This window comes from Eumetopias jubatus, unplaced genomic scaffold (genome assembly GCF_037043125.1).
Source record: "Eumetopias jubatus isolate StellerSeaLion01/CBP00866 unplaced genomic scaffold, mEumJub1_p1.0 scaffold_5, whole genome shotgun sequence".
NCBI lineage: Eukaryota > Metazoa > Chordata > Mammalia > Carnivora > Otariidae > Eumetopias > Eumetopias jubatus.
Genome location: NW_028274811.1, coordinates 41115353 through 41129605, shown reverse-complemented (window position 1 = coordinate 41129605; position 14253 = coordinate 41115353). Strand labels below are relative to the sequence as shown.

Here is a 14253-nt window from a genome sequence, read left to right as displayed (position 1 = left end):
AAAGCAATGTTGATATTCATTTGAAGAATCACATGTATATATTAAAAATAAGATTTTATCTTAGTATTTATATTTACTTAATTCTTCACCTCTTTGTATTCCCTTTCCAGTTTTTAAGGAAAGGAAATTTTAGTTAAAAATGCTGACCTGGCATTTTTCTTCTTCCCCATTTTTTTGTTTTTTAATGGAGAATATTTAGGTTACAAGATACGAAGTTTTATTTCTTTTCCAGAAATTCTTTTGGTAGATTTGTGTAAGAAGGAGAGTAGCAATTGGCATGACATTGCAGGCTGAAGCCTACCCTTTATTTATAAGTAAGACAAATCTTTATTTCAAAATACTAAGTTAATGATATTCTTAATTTATTGCACTTAAGTTAATTGAGACAATTTGTGATTTATTTTTGCATTCTCATAGAGCAGTTAAAAGGAAGAGTTGTTGGAGAACTATGCTGTCTTGGGAATTTTTCCCACATTCCTAATCTTCCTTTGTTGAGGTCACTCACCATGTCCTGTTTGTGGGTCTGCTTTTTCTAGGTGGAAGATAGGATGAAGCGATGGTGGTGGTACTATTTTATATCAACCTAGAGAAAAATGGAAGAATATATGTTGGTATTTGTTTACAATTGCTTCTACCTTGATTCCTGGTGTTTATTTAATTCTTTTAGCCTCAATCCAGTGCTGATACTAAAAACAAGACAAAAATCCGCACATTTCTGTTAGTGATCGTTTTGTGGCCATAAAAGAAGAGACTGTTTATTTTCAGGACAGTAGGATTAAACCAGTTTATGGATTTTTTTTTTAAGATTTTATTTATTTATTTGACAGAGAGACACAGCGAGAGAAGGAGTGGGAAGGGGAGTGGGAAAGGGAGAAGGAGAAGCAGGCTTCCTGCCAAGCAGGGAGCCCAGTGCAGGGCTCAATCCCAGGACCCTGGGATCATGACCTGAGCCGAAGGTAGACGCTTAACAACCTAGCCACCCAGCCTCCCCATAAACCAGTTTATGGATTTTTTAAAAAGGTTTTATTTATTTATTTGAGAGAGAGTGTGTGAGCAACTGTGCCAGGTGGGGAGGGGCTAAGGGAGAGGAAGAGAAAGAATCTCAAGCAGACTCTGCACCCAGCATGGAGCCCAGCTCTGAGCTCATGACTGAAAATGAGACCAAGAGTCAGGTTAGCCACCCAGGCACCCCCAGTTTACATATTTTTGTAAACCAAAATTTGGAAGCTTGAATTGCATTGAAAGAATTTTGAAATTCATTATTAGTAGAATCTATATTTAATTAAGATATACAGGCCTGAGAATTAATATTCAAGTGAAGTTCTATGTCTATATGGTGTTGATGAAGTTGTTTACTTGCAGCTAAGTAAAGCTTGGGGTTCTAAAATAAGGAATCCATAATTTTCAACCTGGGGTTTATTAACATTTATTTTTTTCATCAGACCACCCTTATCAGTTAAAAAATAAAAATAACATTTTAAAAATAATGGGACTGAATATGTATGTGTGTGTGCATACATGTGCATATTTATTTGCAAATTATGTATATGTACTACTGAACTTACATATCATGTACCTTATAAAGCATAAAAATTATAGGATGCAATGATCTTGACAAAATTAGCTTTAAATTTTATTTATGAACAGTATATTAATACTTTTATCATGTATGTTATCAATAACAATTGAATATGCTCTATTTTTTTGTTAAGATTTTATTTATTTATTTATTTGACAGAGAGAGACACAGTGAGAGAGGGAACACAAGCAGGGGGAGTGGGAGAGGGAGAAGCAGGCTTCCCGCTGAGCAGAGGGCCCGATGTGGGACTCGATCCCAGGACCCTGGTACCATGACCTGAGCTGAAGGCAGACGCTCAATGACTGAGCCACCCAGGCGCCCCTATGCTCTATTATCTTAAAATATTTGGTAACACTTTGCTACACAGTAATTCAAACTGATCTGAAGTTCGTTTGCATATCATCCAACAATTATGTGGAAATTTTTGTTGAAATTTGCCTGGTAGATTTTCATTCTCCCTGATGTCACTCAGTTCTTACATTGAGTGATGGCAGTGCTATTTTGTATATTCTAGTATTCTATGCTAATTTTAAAGTCCAAAATAGTGTTTTTTAATACTGTTAATTTGAAAACAACCAGTAGTTTTGTTCACCTTTTTTGGTTCTCTCTCCAAATTATCCCCCAATCTCTCCTCTCCTTCATTTCTCACATCCTCCTAGCTCTACTTTCCACTTACTTGCAGCATTTACTTCCCAACATACACACACACACACACACACACACACACACACACACACACACCTGGAGAAGTGGGAGAAAAGGCCTTGAATTAGAATCTTCAGAAGGTGGCTAATCTCTGCTGGGGGAAGGAGAGAACTTAATAGAACCATCTTTACCAGGTTAACTGTGGGAGAAATCAAAACTGCTACAACCCATTAGCTTCTGTCCAAAGTGGAGGAGCTGCCCATCTGGTTTGAACCCTCCGCTGATGGGGCACTAAATATTTGAGGAAGGTCCTGAAGTTTATTAAAAGGGTTATAAGCTTTTACATTTTTTTTAAAGATTTATTTATTTGAGAGAGAGAGAACATACATGCAAGTGGTGGGAGGGCAGAGGGAGAGAATCTCAAGCAGACTCCCCGCTAAGTGCATAGCCAACATGGGACTCAGTCCTATGACCCATGAGATCATGACCGGACCTGAAACCAAGAGTCGTCGCTCCTTCAACTGAGCCACCCAGGTGCCTCAAACTTTTACAGTTTTTTATAAACTTTATAAAAATGTTATATAGGGGCACCTGGGTGGCTCAGTCAGTTAAACATCTTGCCTTCAGCTCAGGTCATGATTCCAAGTCCTGGGATCGAGCCCCACATCAGGCTCCCTGCTCAGCGGGGAGCCTGCTTCTCCCTCTCCTTCTTCCCCTCCTCCTCCTCTCTCTCTCTCTCGCTCGCTCTCTCTCTCAAATAAATAAATCTTTTTTAAAAAGGTTATATAAACTAATTTTTATTTGATGATTTATAATGTTTGCAAATTTCCATTTTTGAAATATTTTGAATGTTTAATTTCACTGATTTGTAAACATTTTATACTCTAAACACTTTATAGTGAAAATACTGACTGGTGCTTGTATTACATGGAATAAATACCATTTGCTTTATTATTACAATTATTATTTTGACTTTTTTATGTTTAATAACAGATTCAAAAGCCATTTACATACTTTGGAAGTTTTTAAATGTTAGAAAAAGTTTCATCCATGTATGTAAGATTGCAGATAGGAGTTTTTATTGGTGACAGACATCATTTTCAGCAATAAAATTATGTACAATGGAAACATTTCTAAACATCCATTATCAGAATATTCTCTGCTCATGTGAATTTTTAAAAAGCAGCTACTTTCTTGGGGCCCCTGGGTGACTCAGTCAGTTAAGCGTCCTACTCTTGATTTCAACTTGAGTCTTGATCTCAGTTAGTGAGTTCAAGCCCCGCCCAGCGTGGAGCCTACTTAAATATGTGGAGGCTTTTAGGTTTTTAACGCATGCTGTGTACTCATGTAGCATACTTTTGATAGCAACTTGCCATCACAGGAGGGGTTAACAAATTTGGAACAGTTGTCTTTTTATAGAAAAGTAGGTAACTTGTATTTAAGTTTGACACATCTTTATTAAGGTAGTTTGCCAAAAGATAACCAGTAAATTTCTGTATAATACAAAAGATTTTTTGGTCCCTTTTGATCTCATTACTAAATTTTGAAAGAATGTGTTAATTCAAGTTGTATTTTAAAGTCTTTTATCACATGATATATGTACAGAAGACTGTGTAGCGTGTGTGTACATTTTAATTTTATTTTTTAAAAGATTTTATTTGAGAGAGTGGAAGAGCATAAGCACGGGTAGGGGCAGAGGGAGAGGGAGAAGTAGACTCACCGCTGAGCAGAGAGCCTGATGCGGAACTCGATCCCAGGACACTGGGATCATGACCTGAGCTGAAGGCAGATGCTTAGCCAACTGAGCCACCCAGGCGTCCCATATGTACAATTTTAGAAATAATTATAAAGCCAACACCTATGCAGCCAACACCAAGGTATAGAAACAGCAGCACCCAGAAGTTCCTCATATGTCCTTCACCAAACACATCCTCCTTCCTCCCTACAGGTAACCACTCTCCTGATGTTTGTGTAAGCATTTCCCTATTTTTATTTATTGTTTCTGTATCCCTAAATACTGAATTCAGTTTTACCTTTTTGTGTACTTCATGTGAATGAGATCATTCTATGTGTATTATTTTAGAATTTTTGTTCCATGTAATTTCCATCCAAGTTGTATGTAACAATATTTCTTTCCCATGCTTTCTGGTATTTTATAACTATCTGAAGTTTATGTATACATTCTACTCTAGTTGGACATTTGGGTTGTCTCCAGTGTAGAGATCTTACAATTAATGTTCTTATAAACGTTATTACATATGTGTCTTAGCATACATGTGCAAGAACTTTTCTAGGATATATGTATGTGTATATTCAACTTAACTAGATAATGCCAAACTCTTTACTACAGGAGTTAAACCAGTTTACATTCCCACTATAGTGTGTAAGAGTTTCCATTACTCTACCTCCTGCTAGTGCTTGGTATTGTCAGATTTTAAAATTTTAGCAATTCTGGTGAACATGTAATGGAATCTCATGTTTCTTGCAAGAAAATGAGATTGGCAAAATGTTATTAATGTTTACTCATTGTGGGATTATGGGTGATTACTGTATTTGTTATGCTTTTTTTTTATGGTTTCTGAAGTATTTACACTTAACTCGTTAGCTACCACTCCATTTCTTTCACTCCTTTTTACAAAGAGCTCTTTGCAAGAATTATTTATACTTCACATACCCAATTTTTCTCTTGAACCTAATTCAGACAGGCTTTTGCCCTTACTACTCCACTGAAACTGCTCACATCACAGTCACCACTGGTCATTTCATTGATCAGTTCTCATCTCATTTGACATAGCAGTAGCACTTGACATGGTGTTAATCATTCTGTCCTCCTGAAAACTGTTTAATTGGTTTGAGGATAACACACTAAATTAACACACTAAATTGATTTTTGTACAGGTTGCTTCTTCTTATTTTGTACAGTATTTAACACTTTGATTACTTCCTCCATCATTTTTCTCCCAAGTTTTATTTTAAACATTTAAACCTACAGAAAAGTTGAAAGAATTATCCCCATAATTTTTCATTAACTTTTTTCTTAATTTTAAAAGTAATACAAGTTTTGGGGCACCTGGGTGGCTCAGTTGTTAAATGTCTGCCTACAGCTCAGGTCATAATCCCAGGGTTCTGGGATTGAGCCCCACATTGGGCTCCCTGCTGAGCAGGGAGCCTGCTTTTCCCTCTCCCACTCCCACTGCTTGTGTTCCCTCTCTCACTGCCTCTGTCAAATACATAAATAAAATCTTTAAAAATATATAAATAAATAAAAGTAATACAAGTTTTGATGATTGTACAATGGTTATGTAAGATATCGTCATTGGGGAACCTGAGTGGAGTGTTTATGGGAACTCTCTGTACTATTTTTCTAACTTCTTTGTGACTCTAAATTATTTCAAAATATTGGGACACCTTGCTGGCTCAGTTGGTAGGGCATGAGACTCTTGATCTTTGGATCGTGAGTTCAAGCCCCATGTTGGGGATAGAGTTTACTTTAAAAAAGTTATTTCAAAATAGACTTTTTCTTAAAGTAATACACCATATCTTACTCACCATATTCTAATGAACTTTTATGATATGCCAAGTACTATCCTAGCCCCTGAGAATATAAGAGTGACCAAATTAACAAAAATCCCTGCTCTTATGGAACTTTACATTTACTGGAAGCAACCAATAATAATAAGTATATGTTGTGTTAGATAGTATAAATGCTAAGGAGATATTGTAAAGCAGAGAAGATATATAAAATTACAAGGGTAGAGAAGATGGGTTGAAATTTTAGCTGTGCTGTCAAGAGTAGCTAAATACCTCATTCCTCAAGTGAGGAAAGAATTGCAAGAAGTAAAGAAGCAAGCCATGCAGATATTTAGGGGAAAGGCCTTCAGAAACTTTGTGTTTTACCTGAAATTAGTAACAAAGGTCCTGGAGTAGGTGCACGCTTGTAGTGTTTCAGGAATTGTGAGGAGGCTAGTGTGATTAGTATTTTAAGCAGTGAAGTCCAAGAGATGGGATGGGGGAGAGGGGGTAGCAAGAGCGGCCTGATACATGAATCAGGAGTTCAGGCTAGAGATAATAGTTTGAGTGCCATTAGCATATACATGATATTTATATTTACGTGACTAGATGAGTCCACCAAGAGATTGAGTCTAGATAGAGAAAAGAAAATGTCAGTGGATTAAACTCTGGATTACTCTGATTATTTGAGAGTTGGGGTTGGAGAAGGAATCAGCAGAGGATACCAAGACTGGGGGATTCTTCCCTGTAGGATCATATCCTTTGTTAGCATGTGAAGTCCTCCATGTCCTTGCCCAGGTTTACCTCATGTCTTACCCCTTTTCTTCCTGCTACTTAGAGTTTTCAAAAATACATCATGCTCTCTCTCCTGGTTATTTCTACATGCTTTTATATATTTTTTGGAAACACTATTTCTTTACTTTTTCCCATATCTGACGAACTCTGTATCTTTTAGGATTCACCTCAGCTGTAACTTCCTCAGTGATCTGTCAGACATTGTTTAGCTTCTCCTTCTATTTGATCACATAGTACACTGTACATACCTAGTACCACACAACTCTGTCCACTCTTTCTTGCTCCCACTGTTGCTCATAAGTACTCACTCTCTCTGTATTTTTCCCTCTGGATTGGAATTGCTTACCTATCTCCTCCAGCAGATTATGATCCTTCAGGTTTTATGTCTTATTCATTGTTAAATGTTTAGAACTATGCTTCATACTTGCTTGGCACTTAAAATACTATTTAATAAATTTGAGAACCAGTACAAATTAATTAACCATAATAGAGAAAATCTTGGGCTCAGCCTTTGATAATAATGAGTGAAATTGGAGTGTAGAGCAGGGTTTTTGTGGAAAAAGATGTTGTATAAACATCAGAGGAAGTGATAAACACATTAGCAAGCTACAGGTCACCAGTATTTTTATTATAGCAGCAAGGAATTTCTAGGTACAATGACTTGATTAACTCCTTTTCTGTCTTTATTAAAAAGCTGCGTGTCAGACATAGTGTTTTACCAAGCAGGAAGAGACATGTACAGTGGATTCATTATTTTGGATGTTTATTTTGCTTGAGATTTTTGAATACTTGATTCCCTTTTCATTTTTTAACAACCTACCCAAGTCCAGCACCTGTTGAAGTGCTTCAGCTTTCATAGAGATGTGAATAAAAGAACAGCTTTAAGTCATAGGTCTTCATTATTGAGTATGGACCTTAAGAGTCATGGGATTATTGCTAAACTTCAGAGAAGCATAACTGGTCAGTAGAAGGGTGGAGACAAATTTAAAAGCCAAAAATGCTTAAGGAATTTAAGGAGTGGAACCTAGAAAAGGTGTGAGGTAGAAATAACGTTCTTCTGTTTATAAGGGTATTAAATGAAAATATGGGATTTTGAATCACATTTTTAAATATTTTAAAAATTTTGCTAAATGTTAAAAGCATTTTCTTCTGTAGCATGACCATACATATTTATAAGGTAAAACAAATATAATTTCTACATGAAATATCATAATTTATTTTTACTTTGGCACAGTTGAGCTACATTTCATTTGGGAAGTAACACTGATAGGGAGCAATCATGTGAAACCATGTTCAAAAGAAAAAGCCCAAGTTTCAAAAGTATTTTACTCTTAATACTGTTTTCTGTATACTATTAATTTTAAAAGTGTTTTCAGAACCAACTGAAGTTCAGTTTAGAAAGGTAATTTATATTTTTTGCTCTCTCAGATGGAGCCGTAAGCATATGTTTCTAATAATTTAGTTAAAATATGCTGAGTTGGATATTTTTTAAGAGAATCTGTTTTGAAAAGATTCCAAAATATTTGTTTGAACAGGCACTCAGCATCTCGATGAAAACTGTTGGAAAAGAAAAACTTTCAGAGTCATTCTGCTCTCATAGTACCCAAGCCAACTAAACTGGTACAGTTAACACTTCTGTTAGAGGCCAGGAGCCAAAAAATGTAGCACTTCCTGGACTGCTTTTCAGCAAGCCTTCAAGCCAACTTAGTGGTTGATATTAATACCGTTGGATTTTCAGAGTAAAAAGCTACAAGTAGAACATCTACATCTCTCTATTAATATACTTGTTAGTCTCTTTTAGTAATCCTTGATTAATTACAATCTCTGTTTTATGTTGGCCTTAAAGCTGTAATTCTTTCTTGAATTTTGTGGGGTATTATTCTTGCAAAAAAAGAAATGAATGCTTTGTAGATTGTGAAACCAGGTATGATTAAACTTTCTCCTGGACATAAATGTTTTTACACTGCTTTTTAGTACTGCTGTCACAGTAGATACACAATTTATATAGAACACTATAATAATGCTTTGGGAGGGTTGGTAGTTATCTAAGGCTACCAAATTTATAAGTAGGGATAGTTTATTCAGCCTCTGAGGCTCTTGTTTTCTTTATATCACCTTCAGATTTATTGACATCCCTTACTTCACTTGGTAATGATATGCTTAGTAGAGGTAGACTGTCATGTTGATCTCTATAGCCACATATTTGCTCTAGTAAGTGCTCAACTTTAAGATATATGTTGGATTGAACTGGAAAGTACCCATCCTATTTAGGTGCTGTGGTGGAGAATAAATAGCAAAAGAAAGATTCCGAGATTCTGTATACTAACTAGAGAGACAGGATTAAATTTAACATCTGTACTATCATTTCTCTAATGTCTAGTAGTTGGAAAAATAGCAGAAACTAAAATTTCAGTCACTTGGTTTTTCAAGTACTTCCACAAAATTAGATTGTCTCCAGAAATGACTAACAAATGTAGTTTAAATTCAGTTTAATTAACATATAGTATATTATTAGTTTCAGAGGTAGAATTTAGTGATTCATCAGTTGTATATAACACCCAGGGCTCATTCCATCAAGTGCCTTCCTTAATGCCCATCACCCACTTAACCCGCCCCCCACCCCCTCCCTTCCAGCAACGCTCAGTTTGTTTCCCATAATTAAGAGTCTCTCTGGTTTGTCTCCGTCTCTGTTCTTGTCTTATTTTTCCTTCCCTTTCCCTCTGCTCATCTGTTTTAAATTCCACATACGAGTGAAATCATATGTCTTTCTCTGACTTAGTTCACTTAATATAATACCCTCTAGTTCCATCCACTTCATTGCAAATGGCAAGATTTCATTCTTTTTGATGACTGAGTAATATTGCATTGTAGATATATACCACATCTTCTTTATTCATTTATCTTTCAATGGATGTCTGGGCTCTTTCCATAGTTTGGCTATTGTGGACATTGCTACTATAAACATTGGGGTACATGTGCCCCTTCAAATCACTATGTTTGTATCCTTTGGATAAGTACCTAATAGTGCAATTACTGGGTCATAGGGTAGTTCTATTTTTAACTTTTTGAGGAACCTCCATGCTATCTTCTAGAGGGGCTGCACCACTTTGCATTCCCACCAACAGTGTAAGAGAGTTCCTCTTTCTCCGCATCCTCACCAACATCTGTTGTTTCCTGAGTTAATTTTAGCCATTCTGACTGGTATGCATGCAGTGTTATCTCATTATGGTTTTGATTTGTATTTCGCTGAGGCCGGGTGATGTTGAGCATTTTTTCATGTGTCTGTTGGCCATTTGTATGTGTTCTTTTGGAGAAACGTCTGTTCATGTCTTTTGCCCATTTCTTGATTGAATTTTTTGGTTTTTGGGTGTTAAGTTTAATAAGTTCTTTATAGATTTTGGATACTAGCCCTTTATCTGGTAAGACATTTGCAGATATTTTCTCCTATTCCATAGGTTCCCTCTAGTTTTGTTGACTGTTTCTTTGCTGTGCAAAAGCTTTTTATCTTGATGAAGTCCCAATAGTTCATTTTTGTCTTTGTTTCCCTTGCCTTTGGAGACATGTCTAGCAAGAAGTTGCTGTGGCTGAGGTCAAAGAGGTTGCTGCCTGTGTTCTCTAGGATTTTGATGGATTCCTGTCTCACATTTAGGTCGTTCATCGATTTTGAGTTTATCTTTGTGTATGGTATAAGAAAGTGGTCCAGTTTCATTTCTCTACATGTGACTATCCAATTTTTCCCATACCATTTGTTGAAGAGACTGTCTGTTTTCCATTGGATATTCTTTTCTGCTTTGTCGAAAATTAGTTGACCATAGAATTGAGGGTCCATTTCTGGGTCCTCTGTTCTGTTCCATTGATCTATGTGTCTGTTTTTATGCCAGTACCATACTATCTTGATGATTACAGCTTATGACTAACATACATTTTAAGCTTCTTTCAGAACTGTAAGTGTAGAAGACTTTGTTTTGTTTGTTTGTTTGTTTGTTTTTTATTTGACAGAGTCACAGTGAGAGAGGGAACACAAGCAGGGGGAGTGGGAGAAGGAGAAGCAGGCTTCCCACTGAGCACGTAGCCCGATGCGGGGCTCGATCCCAGGACCCCAGGATCATGACCTGAGCCAAAGGCAGACGCTTAACAACTGAGCCACCCAGGCACCCCATTGTGTAGAAGAGTTATATGGAACCAGAGAAATCTGAGGGTTTTTTTCCTTCATTATTTGGATCTATGTGTATTTTGAAAATAGCATATTATATGCAATTTGGGGCATAGCATATGCAGTTTGGGGCACAATATCATTTGTGACTTTGAGAGATTTGAGAATCAGTGGAGAAAGGCAGTCCTTTTCATGGTTTTTCTGTTTTGGATCATATTACTGGAAGTTTAGAAGCAAATGGAGGGAGTTTTGGTAATGAACTGGGAGGGTTAGTAACTGAAAATGATGATTGAAAACCAGATCTGCAGTTGATTGGGATATAATTATGGGAAAGAAGCATACACATAAATATTAGCATAATAGGATTTGTTACTGAAGTCCAAATACAGTAGAATGAGGCAAAATGTCGCTAGTGTCTTGATGTTCCATTTGATAGGACTTCAGACAAGTTTCACAAGGGGTATGGTTGAGATTACTAATCTTTAGTACATGAACCAAGCAGTAGATATTTTATTTGTCATAGGAAGTAATTTAGGCCCATAAAGAAGGAGTGGAGACTCTTTTAGTAGAAGAGAGTAGTTCCTCTTTAGTAGAGGAACATTTATGACAATAATTTCTTTGATTTAGTGCCAGAAGCTTTTTGAGAGGATATTCAAAGCTGTGTGGGTCTAAATTTCATTGTTGAAAACTGACAGCTGCTATACTTCTTTTTAATAACTGACTGAAACTCTTTCTGTTATATCTCCTATTGCTAAATTCCTAAAGATTAAAAAAGTGTATTTATAATAGTATTATGAGACAAAAGCTTTAGTCTTTGGATTAGATAATACTTCTTTTGTGATATTTTCTTTTCCCACCAAAAGTGAGAACTGAATGCCTTGCCTTGGTACATCCCATTTCTAATGGAGGACAAGAAGTTATTTTCTTCAATGGCTGACTTCCAGAATTTCTGGCTGAATGTTCTTTGTCAAGTGTATATTCCCTTCTCTAGGCCTTTCTATATAGAGCCCACAAACATCATCAATGTGAATGATGTCATTCAGAGGGTTAGCGACCATGCCTCTGCCATGAACAAGAGGATTCATTACTACAGCCGGCTCACCGCTCCTGCAGACAAGGCACTGGTAAGGGGCAAACATTGCTAATTGTCTAAGGTTAAGTTGAAATGAACAGTGAACAGCATAAGCAAGGGAAACTCCCAGTGGGTGAACTTTTTATTCCAAGGATGGCATCATGGAAAATCAAGATAGTAATTAGTACACATCTTACATCTCAGGCTAGCTCAGCCTTATCTAACATGACATAGAGATTTGAAATAATATCTCTATGTTGACAGTAGCCTAAAAGATTTGTTGGATTGAATTCTGCTAGTCCCCAATCCTAAGAGCTCTGAGGAGTATAAATTACTGAAGTACTTTAGTAGGTCATTGATAAAGAACATAAATAATAACAGATCTGATTAATCTGTTCAGTTATTAAGTTTGAAGCTACAAGGGAAAAAAGTTTTTAGACGTTTTCTACAGGAGTGGGAAATTGAAATACATACAAACACATATAATATTGCTATTTAGTAATGTCCTTTTATAGATCAAAAACAAGGGTCCAAGAGCAGATTCTAAACATTTTAGGCTTTGTGGGCCATATACCATTGCATAGTCTTCTTCACTTTTGGTTGTGTATTTTTTTAAGATTTCATTTATTTGAGAGAGAGAGAGAGAGAGAGAGCACCAGAGAGAGAGAGCAAGCACGAGTGAGGGGCAGAGGGAGAGGGAGAAGCAGGCTCCCCGCCAAGCAAGGAGCCCGATTCGGGGCTGGATCCCAGGACCCTAGGATCATGACCTGAACTGAAGGCAGACGCTTAACTGAGTGAGCCACCCAGGCACCCCCACTACTGTTTTATGATTGTTACAAACATAAAAACCATTCTTAGCAAAGAGGCTGTAAAATAATAGGTCGAAGGCCAGATTTGACCATGGGCCATAGTTGTTGACTTTTGACCTTCTAAAATCTGTATTATTATTTTAGGATCAAAAATATAGGAAGTAATTTGGTTGCTTTGTAAGAATCATCACATATGAGAGATGCAGAAACTTGAAAGCTTAAGGAAAAATGGAAACATTCTGGGAGGAAAAATGATATTTTTATTGATAATAATAAAAAAAGGAGAAGGGAACCAATACTCTTTAGATGTTTACTGAGGGAGAGACAAGGAGTGGGGTATCATTTGAACATAGATATCTCACTTAAAGTCTTGTGAAATATTAAGATCTCCTTTTGTATAACCAGAGTAATGACTTCCAAAATATTCTGGTCATTTTTTTTCCCCAATCTTTTCATTATTTCCTCCCCTAGGCCTTTATATCAGTACTTGTAGTAAAGTCTTAGTTCCATAACAATTATCTAAGCCCTCTGTGGAGTAGAAGTAATCCAATGTTTCTGGGTCTAATTCAGACCTTCTAGAGGCTCTACTTGTGGAAGCAAACTTCAGAGATACCAGCTGGGCCAGTCTAGTCCTGAATGGACATTGTTTGCCTGGAAATTAAGTCAACATTGTACACCAAGTTGAATACCTTTTGTTAACAGACAGTGAGAAGACTCTAGTAAAAGTATATAAACCGTGATCTAGAATTAACAGTAAGACATGACCATTTTTTTTTATTTGACAGAGAGATAGAGATCACAAGTAGGCAGAGAGGCAGGCAGAGAGAGAGGGGGAAGCAGGCTCCCTGCCAAGCAGAGAGCCCAATGTGGGGCTCAATCCCAGGACCCTGAGATCATGACCTGAGCCAAAGGCAGACGCTTAACCAACTGAGCCACCCAGGCACCCCAAGACATGACCATTTTTAATGAATGTATGTATACATCCAGGCTCATTTCTTGAGAATTACAAATTTATTTTTCTTAAAACACCTTAAAAGGTGTTTAAGGGAAGAACAGTGTGAAACCACATGTCTCAGGATTTTACGGAGTTGTGCCTTTTTATTTCTGAAAATTTCCTCATTTATCTTAATATTTTTATTATAAAATGGGGAAGGGAAGAAAATTATTTGACTGCCAACATCTCCTAGATCCTTGTTAACAAAAATGTGGCCTGCACAGGCCAGCAATATTGGCATCACTGAAAACTTACTAAAAATGCAGAGTCTCAGTCCTTACTCGAGACCTACTGAATCATAATCTGTATTTAACAACATCCCTGTGTCAGTCACGGGAAAATTTAAGTTTGAAAAGCACTGCCCTACGCCTGGGTGCTGGATGGCTCATCAGGCTCTCCGTTTAGCAGGGAGTCTGCTTCTCCCTCTCCCTCTACAACCCCTCACACCCATTCATGCTCGCTCTCTTGCTTTCTCTATTTCAAATAAATATATAAAATCTTTAAAAAAAAGAAAGAGGGAAGGAAAGAAAGAACGAAAGAAAAAAAGAAAAGAAAAGAAAGAAAAACACTGCCCTATATTATTGCCAAAGTATGGAATCCAATTCTCCATTTTGTCTGTAACTCTCTAGAATTTGCAACTTCTTACCCTCTAGCTTCTAATCCTGCCTCCTGTAACTTTCAATTTTCACTTTTTCT

The 14253-nt window shown here is 36.8% G+C and overlaps 1 protein-coding gene across 2 annotated transcripts in view; it reads left to right on the top strand.

Annotated features, from left to right (window-relative positions):
* Positions 1–14253, top strand: part of SLC38A9 (solute carrier family 38 member 9) — an 83180-nt gene that overhangs the window by 21729 nt on the left and 47198 nt on the right. For both annotated transcript variants that reach the window (XR_003611666.2, XM_028119127.2), the window contains exon 3: positions 11674–11806. Coding sequence is in view for 1 of the 2 variants with exons in the window: in XM_028119127.2 (XP_027974928.1) it covers positions 11674–11806 (133 nt within the window). In the remaining variant the exon portion in view is untranslated. The remainder of the gene's footprint in view (positions 1–11673; positions 11807–14253) is intronic.